Source organism: Apostichopus japonicus, chromosome 23 (assembly GCF_037975245.1).
Source record: "Apostichopus japonicus isolate 1M-3 chromosome 23, ASM3797524v1, whole genome shotgun sequence".
NCBI classification, from domain to species: Eukaryota; Metazoa; Echinodermata; class Holothuroidea; order Aspidochirotida; family Stichopodidae; genus Apostichopus; species Apostichopus japonicus.
The window spans coordinates 16,119,007-16,139,742 of NC_092583.1; the positions used below are offsets into that span (position 1 = coordinate 16,119,007).

At 38.1% G+C, this 20,736-nt stretch overlaps 1 protein-coding gene across 2 annotated transcripts in view; it reads left to right on the forward strand.

Annotated features, from left to right (window-relative positions):
* The first annotated feature begins 3,659 nt into the window (after positions 1–3,659).
* The window catches only part of LOC139964596 (ubiquitin-conjugating enzyme E2 E1-like), a 32,174-nt gene continuing 15,097 nt past the window's right edge, over positions 3,660–20,736 (forward strand). For both annotated transcript variants that reach the window (XR_011792036.1, XM_071966319.1), the window contains exon 1: positions 3,660–4,252. Coding sequence is in view for 1 of the 2 variants with exons in the window: in XM_071966319.1 (XP_071822420.1) it covers positions 4,083–4,252 (170 nt within the window). In the remaining variant the exon portion in view is untranslated. The remainder of the gene's footprint in view (positions 4,253–20,736) is intronic.

Sequence of the window (20,736 nt, forward strand, 5' to 3'; positions counted from 1 at the left end):
TCTGCTGTGTTTGTGTGTAATTTTTTCAAATTCACCTTGAGCTTGTGAGCATGAAATCAAAACTTTAAACACAAAGTTAATTTTAATCATAAGAAGGGCCAGAAATGTTGCAGAGCAAGAGAACGAGGCTACTCTCTGTCATAAGTTTGTCAAAGCTGTTGGACACTAAAATGCCATAGCAATATAGTTCAGTAGCATGGCTATAGTCAAGGAACATTTCAACTAATGAAGTAAAAGTTAAATTTGTAGAAATTTTCCACTTTGCTGCTAACATATGATTTATACTAATATGAAAATGTTTTTAGACAACAAAAATGTTGAAAAGTATATAGACTAATCATAGTTAAAGATAAATTTGGGGTGTATCGGTTTAATCAATTCCAATCTTATGTTGAGTAATACTCATAGGTGTGGTAAACATAAAAAATAAAGAGCCTAAAAGTGGACAAATAAATATTGTTGGATATTTGAGAGCTTCAGTGGTATTAAAAGCAAAGGAATTTCTTACAGAGCAAATGTCCTTGCTAACCAGTGTATTTGGGAATGCTTTTGTTTAACCAGGGTACTTGAATAGTATCAAGTTGGGGAGTAGCTTGAAGATGTTAGCAGAAGAAATAGTATTTCATGGTGGAACCGTTATCAGCATCTTTTCCAAGGAAAACGTTTTGTGTATGGTAGACAAACTGAAGAAGGGGATTAGTTTGGAAGAGACTTCAGCTGTCACTGAAGATTACTGTGGTCACATTTCTTTGTTAGGTATTGCTCATTCCCATGTTGTGTGATTATATTGAAAGGTATAGGAAATGGGATTTCTTATTCTGTGACAATATTACATACCCCACTCTTTGGCTTTGCTGGCAGGGTTCAGAGTGGGTCAAACAACATTGGATTGAAGTAATAGGACACATACCCTTTCTTAATTATGAGGGATTTATTTGAGCCCATCAGGGTATACTGAAGTAGATGCCACAGATATAGACAGTCTTCCAAAAATGAATCACAAGTGGGGAAAAGGCATTTCCTTGTCTCGTTTTTACAAACTTTTCTCATGTTTGCATTGTGTAATACAGAACATTATCCTTCTACCTTCCTGCATCCTCTCACAAAGAAAATAATAAATGTAGGTATCCACAATTTCTTAATTTCCTCAAAAATATCACTGGAGGTTGCAAAAGCCCACCCTGATCCCATCTTCTCTCTGTCCTGTCCTACTACGATGGCGTTGAAACAATGGTCAAAACTTTAAAATCTTGTTTGCAATGTTACATTACCTGTTCTCATATGAAATGTGGCACGGAATCACTAGGCCTTTTGCCGTTCGGGTTGGTTAAACAGATTGATTTCATTTTATTATGAGTATTTTAACGTCAGGCACGGTTTCTAGTTATTTAGTACTTTTCTGCCATTGTTTGCTTTCATTTTCATCAACAGTCCATCTCCTACATAGTTTTGTTTTCTTTCTTGAAGTTGATTTGTCAATCGCGCTCTAGTATTCAGTTGCACCACCGCACTGCAAGTTACAACATACTCTTACCAAAGTTTGATCTCAAGGGGGAGGGTGTACATTACATGGAAGACCTTTTGCGGCAGACTAATACAGGTAGATGATAGCTCTTCACGCAGTCATTACTGTGTTGTTCACCACGGTGAACGCAGTCAGTCCTGTTGATGAGCTATTCAGACAAATTTAATGCATTGTATCTAAATCTGTGTAAGTCAACAATTGAATTTTTACAATCCAGCGAACTACGTAGAATTTGGTATGATTGCCCTTCCTCTCTGAACACGTCGGAAATCAGTAATTGTTTTTATCCAGTTGTAAGCATATACGGAACGTGCAATCGAACCCATATTGCAATATTACACGTGCTATTTATACCCTCAAAGTATTTAAAGAGGTTGTGCAAGGATTCGTTCTTCGTCGTTTGTTAAAACGGAATGCTATATAACAAAGGTCGATAGAAGTTGTGGATGAGGGATTCGTTGCATTCATCGCTCCGACAATTACACTTGGGAGAGGCAGGGATGCAGGAGCCGACAGGGGGGGGGGTAGATAAGCAAATATGAAGGGAAAAACACTCAGATAAAATAAAAAACGTTATCATCTCTTGTGGTCCAATCTCCCCCTTGTACCTCCACCAGTGGGCTGCACCCCGGTCAACAACAGTGCACTCCTGGGCCTCTGAAAGGGATGTTTGTGTCCACGTGTTTGCTTGTGGTATTGTTTGAGCTGCGGTTTACCCTTCTTGTACATATGGTGTTTGGTCCACGTACTGTAACTCTACAAGGGCCCTTTTCGATTGATATATTCAAGTGGATGATAAACTGAGTCGACACAGCCATAGAATAGAGGGACAAGGCAGGGGTGTATGGTTAGGGTGGTTGGGATTTTCCCGGAGAAGACTCGCGATTCCAATGTATGCATGAATGAATAAACGTCTTTGCACAAATTTCTATATTTCTATTTCACATCTGGGTGGGACGGGGTAAAAGACCTGGGTACAAAGTTTCTAAACAAGTATTAAGATCCTTGAAAGTGGGCTCAATTTTCTTCCTCAGGCCGAATATATAAGCTGAAAGTAGAGTGAACTTAGCATGAAAAGTCCAACATTTGCTAGGCCCTATAGTTACACATATGTCTGGTAAAACAGATACTGGACCGAAACAGGGACCCTGACACAGGTTTGGGATTTGGGAGAGGTGGGAAGGGCCGGGGCAGGAGTCATCATCAAAATCATTACTGTGGAAATTATTAGGGTCCCTTCCCCTCCCCCCCCTTGGGGAGAGGGCAGCGCTAAGAGGTAATCAGTCTAAGTGTTGCATGCTGGTCTCAATGGATGTAGGCCCACATAACCTTCTCGATGGTCACTCATACCAAAATAATTTTCAACCAGAAAACTGAGCAGGTGGCATGAGCCCAATGTATATGCTACTTAGGACGCACCCCGGGTTTGAGAATGGTTCTTCTATGCAGTTCCTTTCAGTATTACGTAATTGAGTCAGGAATACCGAAACGCTGCAATAGCCATGCTCTGCAGTCACTTGGATCGTATTTTCTGTTTTATGATGTCACACTGCTGAATGATATATATGGTACACAAGATGGTCAAAGCCGTTTCAGTGGCCTGTACATGATATATCTCTAACAAGTGTCTAGCGCTTATGAGCGGTAAATTAAGATGTTGTTGACAGTATGAAGGTATAATAGCATGGTGACTAATTACTTTGCCAGCCCTAGTTGGCCCTAGGCGGCGGTGGATTTTGTCTTTTCTTTCTATCAACCCCAACCCACCACAACCTGCTATGGACCCATGGCATTCAATTCCTCCAATGAGTTGCTTGATTCTCCTGCTGCCTCGTGGGCTCATATGCTCCCACCGTTTTCAAGACAATGTGGGTCCCATAAAAGTTTACCAGACCTCATGCTCATTCTGTGTTCCTGCGAAACCTGATCTTATTCTACCAAAATGATTGATCAACAATATAAATTAGAATACATAGCAAACCTGCCTTGATTTTTCAAAATCAACAATTAGGATCAATTTCTTTATCGTACGAATTCGCGATTGCCGATTTATCAGGTAGTAAAAGTCTTTAGACATTACGCCATTATCATTATGGGCCTTACATGACGTCATCGTTGAACGGAATTACTTGTTTACTGTCATCCATTTGTTGTTAGTGCACAAGCTGACAAGCCACGCGTTTTGCATCGTACTTGTCCGCCGAAACTACATGGAAGTTGTCTTCCATCTAACGAGGGGAGTACACCATATTGTTTTAACTGCTGAATGAACTAAGCGTAAGATCAATAAGGAATAATTCAGTACAAGGTTTGAAGAGAGCTGTTAAATTGTTCTTTAGGGGCGAATGAATGAGATCAATGCCCTAATCCAATTTATCAACCCGCTGTTCCACTCGAACGCCGAAACGCTCGCGACGTTGCAATGCTGTGACGAAGTTCCAGTTCTTTGTTCGTTTTCATGATTTTCTCTGGACTATCCTTCCCATACTTTTACGACTCAAACGGATATTGTTTGTAGCAGATCGTGAGGCGAATAATTTTAAGAATTTGGTTAGAAATGCCAAATAATCGGGAAAGAAACGAGCAAGAACCTGGTACCTCCGGAGCTCGTGGGAGCTCCAACAGTAGTTCTACCTCCAGACCCCGGCAACAGACCCAAGAACGTATTCCTCGTCCTCCTGGATCGAGTAAAATTAGTAGCAAAATGCTCCAAACCAGTGCCAAAAGGTAAAATATTGTTTAATTGTCAATTTTTTGTTGCAATTAGGAACTAGTAGGATTTTCGAGTGTAGAAAACATCGTATTTTTCCGTGGGGCGTGACAACAGAGATTCAAGGTTGTGACGTGAGCAAGCCATCCGCCCCACTTCCCATCAATCTAGCTCATTTGCATATAAGCTTAAAACGGTTCAGACAAGAACACCGTAGCATAGTTTGACAAGATTTTTCCGGGAGATTAGTCTATTAAAGAAAATCTATCCGTTGATACTAAATTTGTGAGAAAATATATAGGAAATGCTGAGAAATGACCGGTAGAATATTAAGGCCGATTGTTTACGTTGAAGGATAGAAAGCACTGCATACACATACGTACATGCTTTGCCACAAGAACACTGTACAACGAGTGAGTGTTAATTCGCCACTGGTAATCAATGTTTGTTAAATAAGGCAATTAACGTCTTTTACAAGAATTGACAGACAATGAGTCAGATAATTATCAAATAAAGACAATAGTGAGAAGAGAGTTATTGTTGATAAATTGGTATAAATCTCAATTTTGTAAATAACTCTGCCCTTGTTAGTTGAAAAGTGAAAGAAGGAAGTGATACGTAATTCCTCAATTGTCTTTGTCTCAAGGAGTGACTTTGGCACTTAACTTTAGGCAATGAAAATGTAGCCATTTAATTCCAGATTTGTCTTAAATAGGTTAATTTCCAGAAGAGCACAAACAATTTTGAAATATCAAGTGATAACACACAATTTTGGTGTGCTTATACAACAAATAATTTGCAATTTTGTTTAAAGTTATGCGCTTTAGTTTGTATAAATTCTCTAAGGACTTGCTCGATAGCTTAGTTCACACTCAGACTGCGCTGCAAATGTCGTTTGGTAGCAGCCAGTATTTCAGTAAATTGTGATGTATGCAGTTTTGTATTCTTTGATACAATAAGGACAATTGTTGCAGTTTCTTGGAATAATTTCGTAGGGTTCCCAGAGTCTGTAAATATCATTGAAAGTCAGAATTCTCTGTAATATAGTTCCTAATGGATGATTAGAAAGGCTCGATTCGTTGAAACGCAACTAATGAGTCCAAACCTTCAGTAGTCAAGCTAATGTGATTAACTTTTCTGGCTACATATCTTCAACATCACCCTTTACGAAACTGATCAATTTCAGACGAAACACTGCTGTGGAAAATGCATATACTCTTTTCAGTTTCCTGTTCAAGAACTAAGTTTAACAGAACTTTATACATGTCTCTCACAAGCACCTAAACTTGCTGTGTGTGATTGGTAATCCAAAATTACACCATAAATTGCTCATTATATCTATCAGACACTGGTGGAACAGTAGTTGCAACAGATTTTCTTTTTACGGTTAGATTGTGTTGTGGAATTTTCCTTTTAAAGATTGACTAATACAAACTTCTTGAGAACTTGTTGGATATGGTTTCATAACTAATTGTGAGTAATATCACAGTTTACTAACAAAGTTTATTCAAGAGTTGCTTGTTTAGAGAAAAAAGCCTGTTAAACATCTTTCTGTGCATAGTACAGTACGTGAGATATGCCATGTGCATGATATGGCCTAAATTTTGGGTTTTTTGTTGGACATGAGTTAATGAGCATTGTGGCAACAAAATTCTTCATAGTGAAATCACTTGGTCATATCTAAGCTTTCAAACTAATTTCTGTCTCGTTGAACGACCTGGGTGCTGTTTGGGCAACCTTACAAAGAAAACTTGTCCTTATTTTCCAGAAATAGCTAGCAATCTATCTTTGACAAATTCCATTCAGTACTGTGTGTAATGTGTTGATAAGCATTTTAAGTAATCAATACTTAATGCAAGATGACCGCAGCAATAACAATGAAGCGTGCCCTATCAAGTTTAGCGTAAGTTTAAGTTTTCTTCACAATCTAACATACTAGCTTCCCGAAGAAGTGCAGACTGAAACCATTAATCTTACCAGTGTACTGTCTTTTTCTCATTCTACAACCCAAAGTGTCTTGAAAATACCTCTCAAGATTTCTCAACACATTTTAGTTCAAAAATTGAAGGCAGTCTTAGCTATGTGAACTATATGCAGTCATCACACTTTTGCAAATGTCTGTTCCTGTTATCTGTTCCACTTTTTTTCCAAATCTCAATGTCATTTTGAGCATTCAGTGCAAAACCACTTTGGTAGGGAACTTGATTTGAATTTTCGTAGGGTATGTGATATTAGTTATTACCCATTGCGATATATGTTGTTGGAAACTAAAACCGGTTGCACACTACACCACACTACACCACGTGAGAAGATCATGGATAGTTGGGTAGTGTGCGGCGTGAGTTTAAGATTAAGACAGATCATAATTTTGCCAGTTTTAAGTCCTGTCGGCTTCAGTCAGAATAACAGAACATACATGTATAGCTTTCCCCACACTAACAGTCGTGCAGTGTGCAGGGATTTTTCACCACTGAGAAACTGTGCAGTTTTAAGAAATTGATGTAACCAATGACAGGTTATTATTATTTGCATATGGCCTAACCAAGCCATGGTCATTAACAGCAAACAGTCTTTGTGTGCTCTGATCAGTCGGTCAGTATGCGGGGTCAGTCTATATAAGTCTTTACGATTGAAGATTTTCCATGTTGAGTTGAGTCATGTTGGGATCAGTCATACAGTGTGTGGCGGGTTTAAGACTGCTTTCTGCTAATGATATGTGTAGAGACTCAACCAAGTTAAATACATGTATACATATAACCTTCATCGACTCCAAATTTATGTCAGTCACAGTATCATGTGCACAGCAGAGTTGCACTGTAGTGCAGTGAAATATACCCTTCAAGCCAAGTCCGTCTACATCTCTCTTTCATACTTGGCATGGCAGTTTAAATACACACATAGAAGGACCATGTACTCTATATATTGAAGATGTTCAGCAACTACACATATATCACACAGCTGGAATTATGGCACTTGCACAAAAACAGCTGAGTGGTATGATCTAGGGTCAATAAACATCAAGACAATGTAATACTCTCTCCTAGCAGTTACGGTCTTACTGAAATTTCTTTCTTTGACCCAAAGTTATTAAATGAAGAAGCATGTAATATTCATTGCATGCTTACTGAACATTAAATGTCATTTGGATTGTTACGTTTGCGAACGTTTACACTGACACTGGTACAGTACTTCTAATAAGGCTTGTCAATTTGCATAACTTTACATAGAACCAAGCCCCATCCAAAGTTGGGACAATTGATACGCTTTTGAAGTATCGATCGTAAAATTTCTTTCCATCATCAAAATAATATATATTCAAAGGGTGAAGAAAAAGAAAGGCATGACCACATTTTGCCAAAGTTCTGTGCTGATGTCGTTGGTCATTTATTAATGTTTCACATACATTCCTTTAGAATCTATAGTTAGGACTGAACTCTTGTCAAATGTACTCTTTGCAATGTTATCTGGCTATAACTCTTCCTCTTGATGATCCAACCATTTCCTCTCCTCCCTCCATGTGGTATCGACAGGGAATAGTTCAGGAACTGAGCAAGGGTTCAGAGTGCTGGCTTGACTATATAAAGCAGTGTACCTATAAGTATGACCTTCATAAACTTTTGGGGGGAACAGCATTCTGTACTCTGCCCCTCTGGTTGACCTTTCTGTACTTTGCTAATTTTTGTCCATTTCTGTACCTACACTATTGGTTGGTAATGTACAGTAGTACTCAAGAGCCAATTAACATTGTACAACACTGCATGATCATACAGTGGTGCATTCAGGAAAATTGCATGCATTGAGTAGATCCCACATTTCTGTGACAGTACTGTTGTATAGTGTACACAGTGTGTAGAAGTGTACATTTCATGATATATCATTATGCACGTCTGAGAGGAGTAACTTTCGTAATGTCGAGGTAACATGAATGTCACATGTTTAAACTAATTTCATGAATGTGATGGATGTGCTTAATATTCCCCCCTTGTTTTTTTTTTTGGCAAACGCTTTAAAATGCTGGTTAATTGATCTGATTTATTGAAATTTTGGAAAGCTATGAAGAAGGATTGATTTATGGAATCTTTATTGATGGCTCAGTACAGGCAGTTTATAGCAGAAAGGCCTGACCTTAGAGGCGCCTTTAGTAGTGTACGCAAGACTACTGTAAATTCAACTTGAAGTATTGATAGTAGATGCTGGCTATGGTCAGAACTCTCATAGGATTATGGAGACTCAAAGGACCAAGAAACCATAATCTTTAGATCTTTCTGCAAGACAACTACACTTGAAGCATTATAGGAAAAGGCTTTACTCTATGGTGTGTAACTTATCTGTGATAGTGTCTGTGGATCTTGTAATTGGATCATATCCTAGAGTATTGTAGATTCGTCTCTTGAACATGTAGGAAGATTGTTTCACTGAAATTAACTAACAGGCTGTCTGGACAGTTTCAACCTTGCTTTTTCATCCCTGACATGGTAGTTACACTTTGCAGAGGGTTAATTGAACACTGCATAGGTAGCAGCTCAGTCAATAAGGTTTAGCTAGCCTTTAACAGAGTTCTGCTTTAACAAAGATCCTTGAAGGTTGAGGATGGCATAACAAGAGTTCTTCACATTCTGAACTTGTTAGTTTGTACTTTTAATGGAGCAGTGCTGATTAGATTTAACACGAGAGTGAGAATGTCTAGTTTGCTTCCTTTGCTCGATGTCTCTAATTGTCTGAGTTGTAAAAGAGACCAACATTTGGAAATTAAGAAAGTCTTGCCTAGGTGTGAAGGTGCCATGTTAGCTGTTCACATTTCACATTTCAAAACCCCTACCAGGAACCAGATACCCTTCACCTATTCCAAATGGCTGCTTTGCGTTGTTTCTCAGTGTCTTCTGTACATTAGGTAATTTCTGGTTTGCCAAAAAAGTAGGAAATGGGATATTGGTTGTTCACTTTGGCCCCAGTACTCATCTCTACGGTCGGTCTTCTTTGGTACCTATTCCCGTCACTATTTTGGTGTCACCTAAATTTAAGGTGATATCACATAAATACTATTGAATCATGACACTGGATCGTCTTGAATTGTTTCTCTTGATCACAATTTTATCTTGACAAATAGTCCGTAGTTTCGGTAAAATTATTGTCCAAATGCAGACACTGCCTTGGCATTCTGTTTCTTCTTACTTTGTTGAACACTAATATATTGATTTTTCAAAATTTAAGAACATTTTTCTATTTTACTTGAGAATCCACCCCCACTTTGGGTTACCCCACCCCCACTTTGGGTTAACCCCCCACTTTGGGTTATTAATTAGACTACTGCACACTGTAGTTGGACTACTGTGTTACTTTTACTGTAGCTTCTTAGAATATCAATTGCCCACATTATCTGACTGGGTAACCATCACCACTGCACTCGTCAAATCAGAACTGCCAAAACGTTATTAAACGGCGAATGGATCTCATGGTGGATATAAATTAGTCACTGCTTGTAACACTAATGTGTATCTTCCTGTAAAGCTGTAATCACACAGTCTCAACTAACAGACCCATCAGTTCATGGGGTTGTTCATCAAACAGGGTTCTGGAGTGCGTCCTAGGCATAAACTATTTGTACCCCCGCACTGCGGGTAATGGATGAAAACTCTACTGTGAAGGTGAGTATTAAATGAACCCTAAATATTGATGGCCTAAAAGATGTTAGGAATGGTGATCTTATATAAACGGGAAATAAATTAAAGTGAAAAGAAGTGTCACTGATTGGTACAGAAAAGCCATAAAATACTGTCTTGTTCACTCCTTGTTGCTATGATAGAATTTAGAATGCATGTTATAAAAAAGGCTATGATTCAGATCTTAACAATTGATAAAACATGGCTTCATTTGAAGGCACTGTGGCATTTGAACTTAAACTGATAAGCACATGCATGCATGGTTCGTTTAAAGTTCCTACTGAAGCAATTTCGGAATGTTTTGGGCCGTGTCACTGTGTACCAGTTGCACGAATTTCGTTTGTTGACAAACACCAATTTTCACGGTATTATTGGTCTTGATGTCACGGCCAGGTATGGGAATCCGTTTTCTACTATACCGCCTGACCTCAGGCTATGAACAATCAAATTATTAAAGCCACAAACTATCAGTACATCAAAATATTGAAATAACTTGAACAAATCTGATAAGTTAAAACAAAAATGTGTGAAGGATAGAATATTTGGCTACGATCAGTAAATTTCTGTCATTCTGATGTCATGGTAGTGTCAGTGTGTTTATCAATAATATGGATTTATTAAATCTGGTATCATGTAACACATAATACAATAATTGGAAATACGGTGCAACCATTGGGCTGGCTACTAACTGTGATGTGTTTAAAGGGTGCAGATTTTATCCAATTGATGTTCATGCATTATAACTCTCTCAAATTGTTTTCAACCCTTCATTTGTTTGATGTCATATATATACATGTGTGAATATTCCCCGTTGGTTATGTATGTTGGTGCATTTCACTTCCCTCCTCAAGTACTATTTCCTCACCCGCCCCCCCCCCCATAACACGTCCCCTCCAATCAACCTAGCTGACTTAAAATGTGCCCATATTGACCCCCTACTGGGTCACTGCCAGATTCCTCTTCCATCTTAATTACCAAATGTCTGAACTTCTCTTACACTTGTTGTCTTGTGTGTCTTCGGTATAGATTTTGCTCCATTGAACGAGATACTCGTCTAATGTCTAGTATTACGTTCATTTCCACTACTGTACTCTAGCTGCGAGCAAGTAAATCCAGAAATCTGCTCTGTGAGCCTATATAGCTTCCTTAAATATTTGATATAATTCATAATTTCAGACAGTCATAAACCGATAATACCGAAGTATATTTTGCTGTTTTTAGTCACAATACCGAAGTTAACATGAACAGTAGCTTCAGTTTGGTCAATATCTACAACGCTTCATAGTTGTACTCAAGACGAGTATTGCACAAATGTTGAATGCTGGATAAATGGATTAAAATTTCCATTTGGAAAATTGTAAGTGGTAATCAGTCGATGTTAGTTTACATGAACTGAGTTACACGGTAAGTCGATAGGAGAGATAATACATCTCAGCGGTGTCTGTGGAATTCGGCCATTTGGCTAGCTGTAATTAAAGACTGTTGGTTTTAAAACATTAGTGTCCATAGTATCACTTTCAGTTGTACAGAGTTAACTAGCAAACAAAGTGTGACTGTTATAGAATACATGCAGCTTTTAAAGGTAGGCCTGTATAGGTTTGTCAGTTTTGTGATTGACAGCATTGAGAGCCAAGAAGCAAGCCCTTCAAGAGACTACATTTGTTCCACATACATGTAGTGTATAACAAATAAATTTGATTCGACCGTTAAAATTGGTTAAAAATAGAAAACGTAAAAGAGAGATCCTCTTAGGATACATACAACGTGTACAATTGTACGTGCTTGTAATGTATATTAATTCTAAGTTATTGTAATAATTGTATTAGTACCTGCACATTTGATAAAATAGTTAATTAGAGAGGGAGATGTGTTAATGTAGCTCTCTCAACCACCTTCTTTACATTTCAACCAAATTATGTCATTTAAAAACAGTTCTGGTAACTAAGAATATTACTTTTGGTTTTATCTCCCGATCCTACCATCAAGTTCGTTGCAGTTGTAATCTTTTTCATGCCTGGCACTTGCAGTACTATATGATGAGGCTGCACTAAGTACTGTCAGAGTTACATGGTGGTCAAGTACCCTGCTACTGTAGTGTACTATATTATAGCTTCCTATTTCATGTTTAGTTTATATAGAGTTTGGAATAGTGGCACAAGGCCACATGCTTGACATACTATAATTTCCTGCATTCTTAAATATTCATCCAGAATGCCTGGCTAAAAAAACTCAGCAAACTATATGGTCAAGAGATAAATTCTCAAAACCAGAAAAGTCTTAGTTAAAATATGGTTGGGATTAGGCACAATCTATGAAAGAGGTCATACGATATTGTTTACACTTTACATACCATATGTATGAAAATGCATATATATACTGTATATATGGCCTTAATATAACTCTTTTGTATAGAGGTTACTGTACTTTTTTCTGTTCAGGTACTACCAACTCCCGGAAGGCATGCTCTTGAAAAAAAATTTTCTTTGTGGTATGGAGTTTAAGAACAATGTCTTGTCAAGAGTACTGCATGCATCTTTTATGGAATCATACTCTGTAAAACAATTCTGCATTGCTGGTCTGTGTTGATTTCATCACATTGTATGTACAGTATACAGTAGGAGTGCTGTAGAAGGTCTATGTGATTTACACTGCAGCACAGGTATGTGTGTGTGTTGGTATATAGTAATAGCAGTTATGTCGTACCTTGCACTGACATGGAAGTAGAGGTTAGACATCAATAGAACTTCTGTACAGTCAGCATCTACAAATACAGACAACATTAGAATTTAAAAGAATAAAAATAGTGTAGGACTGTAAAACAGCCTCTTTCGCACATTGCTTATACTTTTTTACAAACCTGTACCGAGTAAATCTCAGAATAAGATTGCATAATCAAACTGAAATACCAATGTTCATCTAGATTATGTAAATTATAATTAGCTGACAGTTAATGAATTTTATTGGATTGCCAACATTTCATCATGCCCCCAGTTGCTTATCATAACAGTATTATCACTTGCATGAAACAACAATTTTGTAAAACATGTCGAAGAATTATTGAGGGAATTATGTTGAGGGAATCATTAAGCACTTTTTACGTTTCGTGTATCAGATTTCAGGTTTAATATTTCTCGTAAAAACATCAACAATATGCTTTGGTATTTTCCTTGTCCATATTTGCATATTATTAAGCAATGTGATACAGGATAAATATGATAATCCCTTGCCGGAAATGGAAAGTGCTTTAATACCTGTAGCAACATCAGTGTGTGTGTGTATATATACTGTGCAGACAGTACAAAGAGACCAGTTGGTTTATTTTTAGTTTTTTACCTTGAACATGTACAGCATAACTGCACATTGTAAAAATGGACAATAATTTAAAGCATCCATAACTGGTAGATTAAGAAAACAGGGTTAATGAGAGATTTGTAGGTTGATTGATCACCTGTTCAGATATATATACACATGGGCGGCGATCATGGAGGGGACGGGAGGGACATGTCCCCCCCAATATTTTAGGTGGGGGATATATGATCTAATATCCCCCCATTATTTGGTGGCATAGTTTTTTTTGTGGCTCTAAGTAGAAAATAATGCGTAGAAAATGCTTAGATATATTTACAAGGCCTGGGAAGTGCGGTTTCCAGCGATCTGGGAGGTATTTAAGCCAACATTTTCTTTTACGCTTCGCGCCAACTCATGGTGGCGCTGCACTTAGATAGTTTGCCTACAAGCTTCACCCCTCCCTCAACAAATTCCTCGCTACGCGCCCTTCTAACCGTGTCACAATTTGTTACTATATATATACAAAATATCACAAAGCGTGCGAACAATCTGGGGATGAAAGTTGCTACGTGCCTGCACTCAAGCAAATGTCCCCCCAATATTTGAAAGAAATCGCCGCCCCTGTATATACATATGAGAGATGTCTCCCACTCTGCATTTTGTTCTTTCCTAAAGATCCTAAGCTGAATGACAGGAACCTTTTAGCATTGGAAGAGAAAGTGTCCGAGAAGAGTGGGCACAGTGTTAAAACGTACCATTCGTGTAGTTTAGGTAGATCTAGAATGTGCATGTAGAGTGGAAGACAGGTATGTATCATTGCTCGTGAATTCCAAACGTGCAAGTGTTGAGGAGACTGTAACAAAAGTATAGTTATAGATACCTCTCCTACAGGTAAATGCATTCATTTCCTTAAAAAGCTCCGGCAGCCACATTTTCCAGTATTTCCAGGTCTGTATATTTAACTCACATCCTTTTAATCAGTTTGAAAACCAAGATTAATATTTGTATTAAAACCACAAAAAATTGATGTTGATGTTGACGATACTGAAAACAGGTTTGTTGTCACAGCCAGGCTGTCATCGGTGATTAATGGCTTCTGAGATTTTATGGAATTATTTACAAACAGTTGTTTGAAAGTGAAATCATCCAGTTTCAATTTATTCTTGGCATTCTTGAACATTTTATTGAAAAATTCTAAGAGGAATTCAGGAACTACTCTCTCAGTGCAGGTTCTTGTAGGTTTAATGTATGGTGGGTAAATTTTCACATATGTTGTGGTGTCATTTGTGTAAATGAATGAACTGTATGCTGACGGATAAAATTAGACGAGGAATTTTCCAAGTTTGAAGAAATAAAGGAAATTTAGTATGTCTAATCAGAAAGAGAAGAATGGCTGTAACAATGTAATACCATGTCATTTGGAATGTAAATATTTTTAGATCTATGGTTACCCAATTTTTGATTCTACATAGGGAACCAACCTTGCAACATATTTTCTATATATTGTACGGTATAGGTCAGTCATATGCCTTAGTGCTTGCATAGTTTACAGATATATTTGTATTGTTACTCTCTGTTATGTGTAGTAGGCATATCTGCATGATGCTCACCTACAGTATCATTGCATAGTATTATGCAACATCCTCATTGTACCATGCATAACTGTGTATAATATGTGAACAGTGCTGCTTAGACGTATAGCATAAGTCCCTGTACTGACTTACTTGGTTTGGTCATTGGTACCGTTTTGAAAGTGCCCTTTAATAACCTCGCCTTTGTATTATTACGAACTTCATAGATGTCAACTTACCAACTAGGAATCGCAGACTAGTCCAATTTAACTCGGAGACTTCGGTACAATGTTTAATGACGCTCAAAGCTTAAACTCAGTATAGCAGATTTGATTGAGAATATGTCAAGAAGCTTCTGATTGGTTGATGATGAAATGTGTGTAAAGTTATTGCCAAGAGAATGGTGGGTAAATTTTTGTTGCTTAAATGTACTAGTTATGAGTGGTAAAAACCATAATTACCTCTATTTTGTCAGTTACTTTTGCCCAGAAGTGACCATCAGAGATTCCGTACAGGAATTCCCAGTGATTTCAGCGACTGCAGCTTGTCAAGTTTCGTAGCACTAGAAAGGACTGTGATATGACAGCGCCCTCTATTGACTGAGGGTATGGCTGGAGATCCCCAATTGAATTCTTTGTCCTAGAGCCCATCAGCTACCTGTCTTCTCCTCATTAGTGCACCCTTAAGTCCTGAATTTATCATATTTACTTTGTTCCTCGCTTACATGTCCCCTCAAAACCTCAGCACTCTAGCTCTACCCTGTCTAGGGTCAACTGGTAACCTTTTAGCACTGTGCGCCCTCTATGACCTGACCCTTCCGGTCAGTGACCTCACTCAGTTCTTAGAATGATAATATTTGTGTCAGATTTTTATCGGTTCGAATCTTACGGACAGGTAAGCTCGTCACTCGTAATTTATTTAACCTTGGTAAGTTTTGGAATTTTTCTCAAAACAGTTCTTCTGTAGGTGCCTCCCTTTAATGAGAAAATATATATTAAAAAAACAGATTCCTTGGGGAAAAAACTCACTAGAATTACGTTTATTCTAGGTGTGTATCTCCCGCTCAGTTTAATATGTAAACCATTTTAATCTGCATTGCCAAAATAAGTACTTTGCATAATTCTGATGAAACATGTACACCTGCAAGAGATGTACCAATATGTGGATATATATTGCCAAAGCCTTACTTGGTCCAAATTCTCTGCAGGCCAAAAAATTGGGCTATTTACTAGCTAAATGCCAGTGGATAGTGTGTTTTGCCTGAAGAAACTTTTCTTGTTGCAATGATCTGCCAGCAGACACTAAGACCACAAACACATGATAAGTCTGTTAACAAAAGTCAAAGAATCAGGAATGATTTCCAAACCTAACATATACTGTTAGCCTTGTGTTACTGCTTAGTCTACATTATTAATTGGCTACTTTCAAAAATTGTACAGTAACTAATGTGTGTTGTAACACAGGCAAATGTTAATGACAACTTGATTTTAATCAGATTTTTAAGCACTTGCATTTCTTAGCAAGTGAGAAAAATTGTGAAATCCTGTTGTGTAAATCAAGTGGAACTAGGTCAAATTTGCCTCTCAAAGGCATTCTTGCATCACCAAGTACTGATGATGACTTCAAAGGCCATTCAGCATCTGGGCACATTTCAAGCAAATTAATAATGTCATTAAGCAGAAGAATCACACCTTTGGCCGCCAAAATAATGAGTTTGACGTGGGAGAGTGCAATATTTCTTCTATGATTTTATTACTATAATATTAATATTTTTTCGCCCTCCTTCATTCGGTGTCAATGGAATAAAGTTAAACTAGTGGTGGTTATCAATTTCTAAAGATCAGAGACAACACTCTCAGTGCCTTTGGGGCTTGTTATTTTCTGAATGAATGAATGAAATGAGAAGATTAGTCCGGTCGTTGTAAGCAGGCTGTAACACAAAGATTGTAAGGTTGTACTGTCTACAGAGGAGTGTGTACCTGGCATTAGCATAATCGCTACTTACGTAGTACAGTGCACTGCTACGTACAGCAGTACATAGCATTATTGATGTGGGCAGTGGTGATCACACATGTATGCACTGTGAATATAAAGTAGTCATTAACATGACTACATAATACAAACTTTAGTGCTTTAGATGGAAATTTATTTTGAGGGTTGCAGGGCTTCGTGGTAGGTTCAGCCCTGGACAAACATGTTAAGCTGTGATTTGATATAGAAAGAACCCTGGCATATACCAACACAGGTCATATTTGAGCCTTGGCTGTGAGGAAGGGGGAAGGGGCGAAGACAGGATGACCCATGGTATCATTGCAGTAGATAAAGTGAACTACTGTTAGTGACGAGAAGTAGAAATTAAATCATGTGGTGTGGTCGGAGGAGATGCAGGTTGGATACAGACCATAGTGTACACGGGGGTTGGGGAAGGGGGAGGTAGGGGGAGGTTGGGGGAGGGGGAGGTAGGGGGAGGTTGGGGGAGGGGGAGGTTGGGGAGGGGGGAGGGGGAGGTTGGGGAGGGGGAGGTAGGGGGAGGTTGGGGAGGGAGAGGTTGGGGAGGGGGAGGGGTGCGGGGAGTTGAGGGGAGTGCAAAAGAAACTTGAACATGTTATTCTATCTAACACTTCTTCACTTGGGTCACTTTACTTCTAATTGACCACACTAAGCTATCCAGAGTATAATGTACAAACTGTGTGATTTAATACACTATACTTTTGCAGATTGTGTCATTTATGTATTTAAAATAATACGTGGTAATCCCTGATTGTAATGTACAGGTCTACAAACACAAAAGTGTCAAATTACTACAAATTATAACTTTATAACAAGATGGAACCACGATTATGAATTTGTGATTTATGGAACCCTTTAGAGTTTATATGATAAGAATGAAATTCATATTTCATGATTATTTTTGCCATAATTTGGGTAATGCAGCAGAGGTCAGCTCACATTGAAAGATTCTAAACTGATGATTAGTTGAGGGTGCTAAAGGCTGTGTTCAAGAGTGCAAGAATACAGAGTGCAAGAATGCAGGGGCAGCGTTTGTTACTGTTCCCTAAAGTCTACTTGTAACTTGACAACATGTTGGTGTGGTTTGTGTATATATACTACTGTACACTGCATACAGCTATAACTTGGCCATGGTATCCATGTACATACTTATCACTCATGAACCCTTTCTGTGTGTTGAATAGTCTTTACAGTAGTTAATGAAAAGGTCATTTAGGGTGATAACTTTGACAGTTCTTGTGTGAATTTATTGATTGATTGATTGATTATAATAGTTCTGACAGAGGGAGATCTTATTTAGGGTGCATATTTATTGAAAATGTTGCACTATTTCTCTAGGATTTAATTTCAAACCTATTGTGAGTGCACATAGCATAAACAATGGCTTAAAGCAGCCTTTTACTCTATAGCCTATGCGTGCAATAAGTTTTGAGATTGAATCAGTACTTGTATTCATGGCTTTAGCTAGAAACTATCTGGACTGTCCATATAGGAAAGAAAACACAGTAATTGAAAAAAATAAGAGGCAAGAAGAAGAAAGGAAAGAGTAATAACTGCTCCATTTTAGTTCTGGGTGTGGTGGATTTACTTACCACTCCACTCATACCTGTCTCTGTTGCATTCCAATGGTTATGTCCAAATGTATTAGAGCATCACCTTTGATTACATTAAACAAAAGTAAAAGGTCTCATTCAAAACTTTAATCATCATCATCATCATCATGAGACTTATGTGCTGGCCAGCAAAGGTCTTGACCTCAATATAATGAAAACAAAAGCAAAGAAAATAAGCACAGTCATCATAATAATGCAGAACACAGTTGGAGACAATTAATGAGGACACTTCTTTGGCAACTAGCTTTTTCTCAGGTTCTTATAATTGACTTGTGCAGTTGCACAATTAAGCAAGTTTATACCTTGGCAATTTACAGTACGGTTAGACTGTTTATCAAATGGAGATATATATGCTACTAATAGATTCCCCACCTTATTTAACCTTAACAAATATTTAAAAACACCCACATTAGAAGAAAGTTCTAAAGACAATTTAAGAAGTAACAAAGTTTAAAGTCGCAAATTTTTTGAAGCAAGATAATTTATGATGTACTGAAATTTGTTTAAGACATGCTCCTCTCAAATTTTGTACAAGCACTCTTCTTTCAAATAGCTCCCATTTGAAAGAGTTTCCTCTCATAGGTCTGCTAAATAGATTCTTCAACGTGTATGTCTAATTTCGTTATTGAAACCTCACTGAAAGAAAGCTGTGAATACACGCCTGGTTTGACTGGCGCACACATTCAGAGCGAGAGAGACACGGTAAAATACTGGCTTAGCTGATGTTTGCTCGGCGGGAGTCAATTTCTGTGTCGTTAGCAACAAGCCAGTAGTCCATCAGGGCTAATAAATTCAGTTCTTGAAACAAAGAGGCAGGGATAGTGAAACGATGGGATGCCTTTTGATACTGTGATAATGTTTGTCTGACGAAGAATGTCCGACTTTAAATAACAGCTCAGTTGATGTGACCACTCATTGGATCACTTTCATGTGTGAGGATCTATCAGTGTGCTTTCATTGGGATGAAGAGGTTTTGCAAAGGGTAAATGTCTGTTACCTGTATATATATAACATTACAAAAGATAGACATTGTTCAATCAAGATGAATGCAGGTTTTGCAAATGGTACCTTCTGGATCAGATGTTGTAGTATCAGGAGTGAAAGTGTTGTTGAAGTTTCTCTTCATGATGATGGCAAAAGTAGAATTGTGTGTACTTTGTGAAAAGAAAGATGTTGGTCACTTGAAACAAAAAGGCATGGGGGAGGGGTGGGGGTGTGGGGGTGAGGGGAGGGGAGGGGGTAAGGGGAGGGGATATGGGGTGGGGATATGGGGTGGGGGTGAGGGGATGGGGGTGGGACTGGGAGGAGAAGTGTAAAAGTGGGAAAGAGGCAGTATTAAAAGATTATGGTAGAGCATGTAGCAGAATGGAACTTTCTTGGAATTTACTTTGGTCCTCGCTAACCTGTCTCCCTACAACCATAGCACCTCAGTCTGGTGCCTAGAATGAACTGGTAACAGTTTAACACTGCGCGCCCTCTATGACCGGCTCCTTTGGTCAATGCCCTTCCTTCTCATTCTATCACCCAGGGCTAAGGTTGTGGGGAGACAGGTAAGCTCGTCACTCATAAATATCCAAACCAGTAAGTTCTGGAGTTTCTTGAGCGTTATATTCTGAGTGTTTTATATTTACCCTAATTTGTGAATTATTATACATATTATTATATTGTGTAATTAATACTTTTCGCCGTACACGTGTCCAACAACTGTATCTCTTCCAGTGTTAATTCCAAATGCAAAAACTGTATGAAATCTTTGACGGTTACATTGTGAATGGTAGATCAAGAATGAAGAGGACATGGGCAAAGACAAGGAAGGGTTGAACTTAGATCCTCCTCAGGATAGATTCTGTCACCGACTGAATACTGTACTTGTGAACTTACAATATGAAGTGGATTGGATTTTCAACATAATCTTCACCAGACCCTTTTTTCTTTCAGCATTAATGACATGCAAAAGCAAATTTAAAATTGTCACTTATTGGATGAAATTTGAAAGGAAACATGAATTGACAAGCTTCTAAGATATATTTAACAGTAACAGTGTCAAGTGCCCTCAAGAAATTAATCAAACTCAGCTCAAAAGTCAATGTCAAAGAAGGTGAAAATAAAACACACCTTTTTGACATTATTGGAACTTTGGTCCTGTGTATACCCTTGTCAAGTTGAAAACTGTAATACCCCCACACCTTCTGCAGTTTACCTTTGAAGAATGGTTCTCGTTCATACATACTGTATGTACTTAACAACATATTCCATCTTTGTTATGGGCACTTGGTTTCTCAACCTTTGAACACATTATTTGACAAAGTTCTAGACATGTGGTGGGAAAAACAGACAATTTCTCAAAGTTTTGATGATC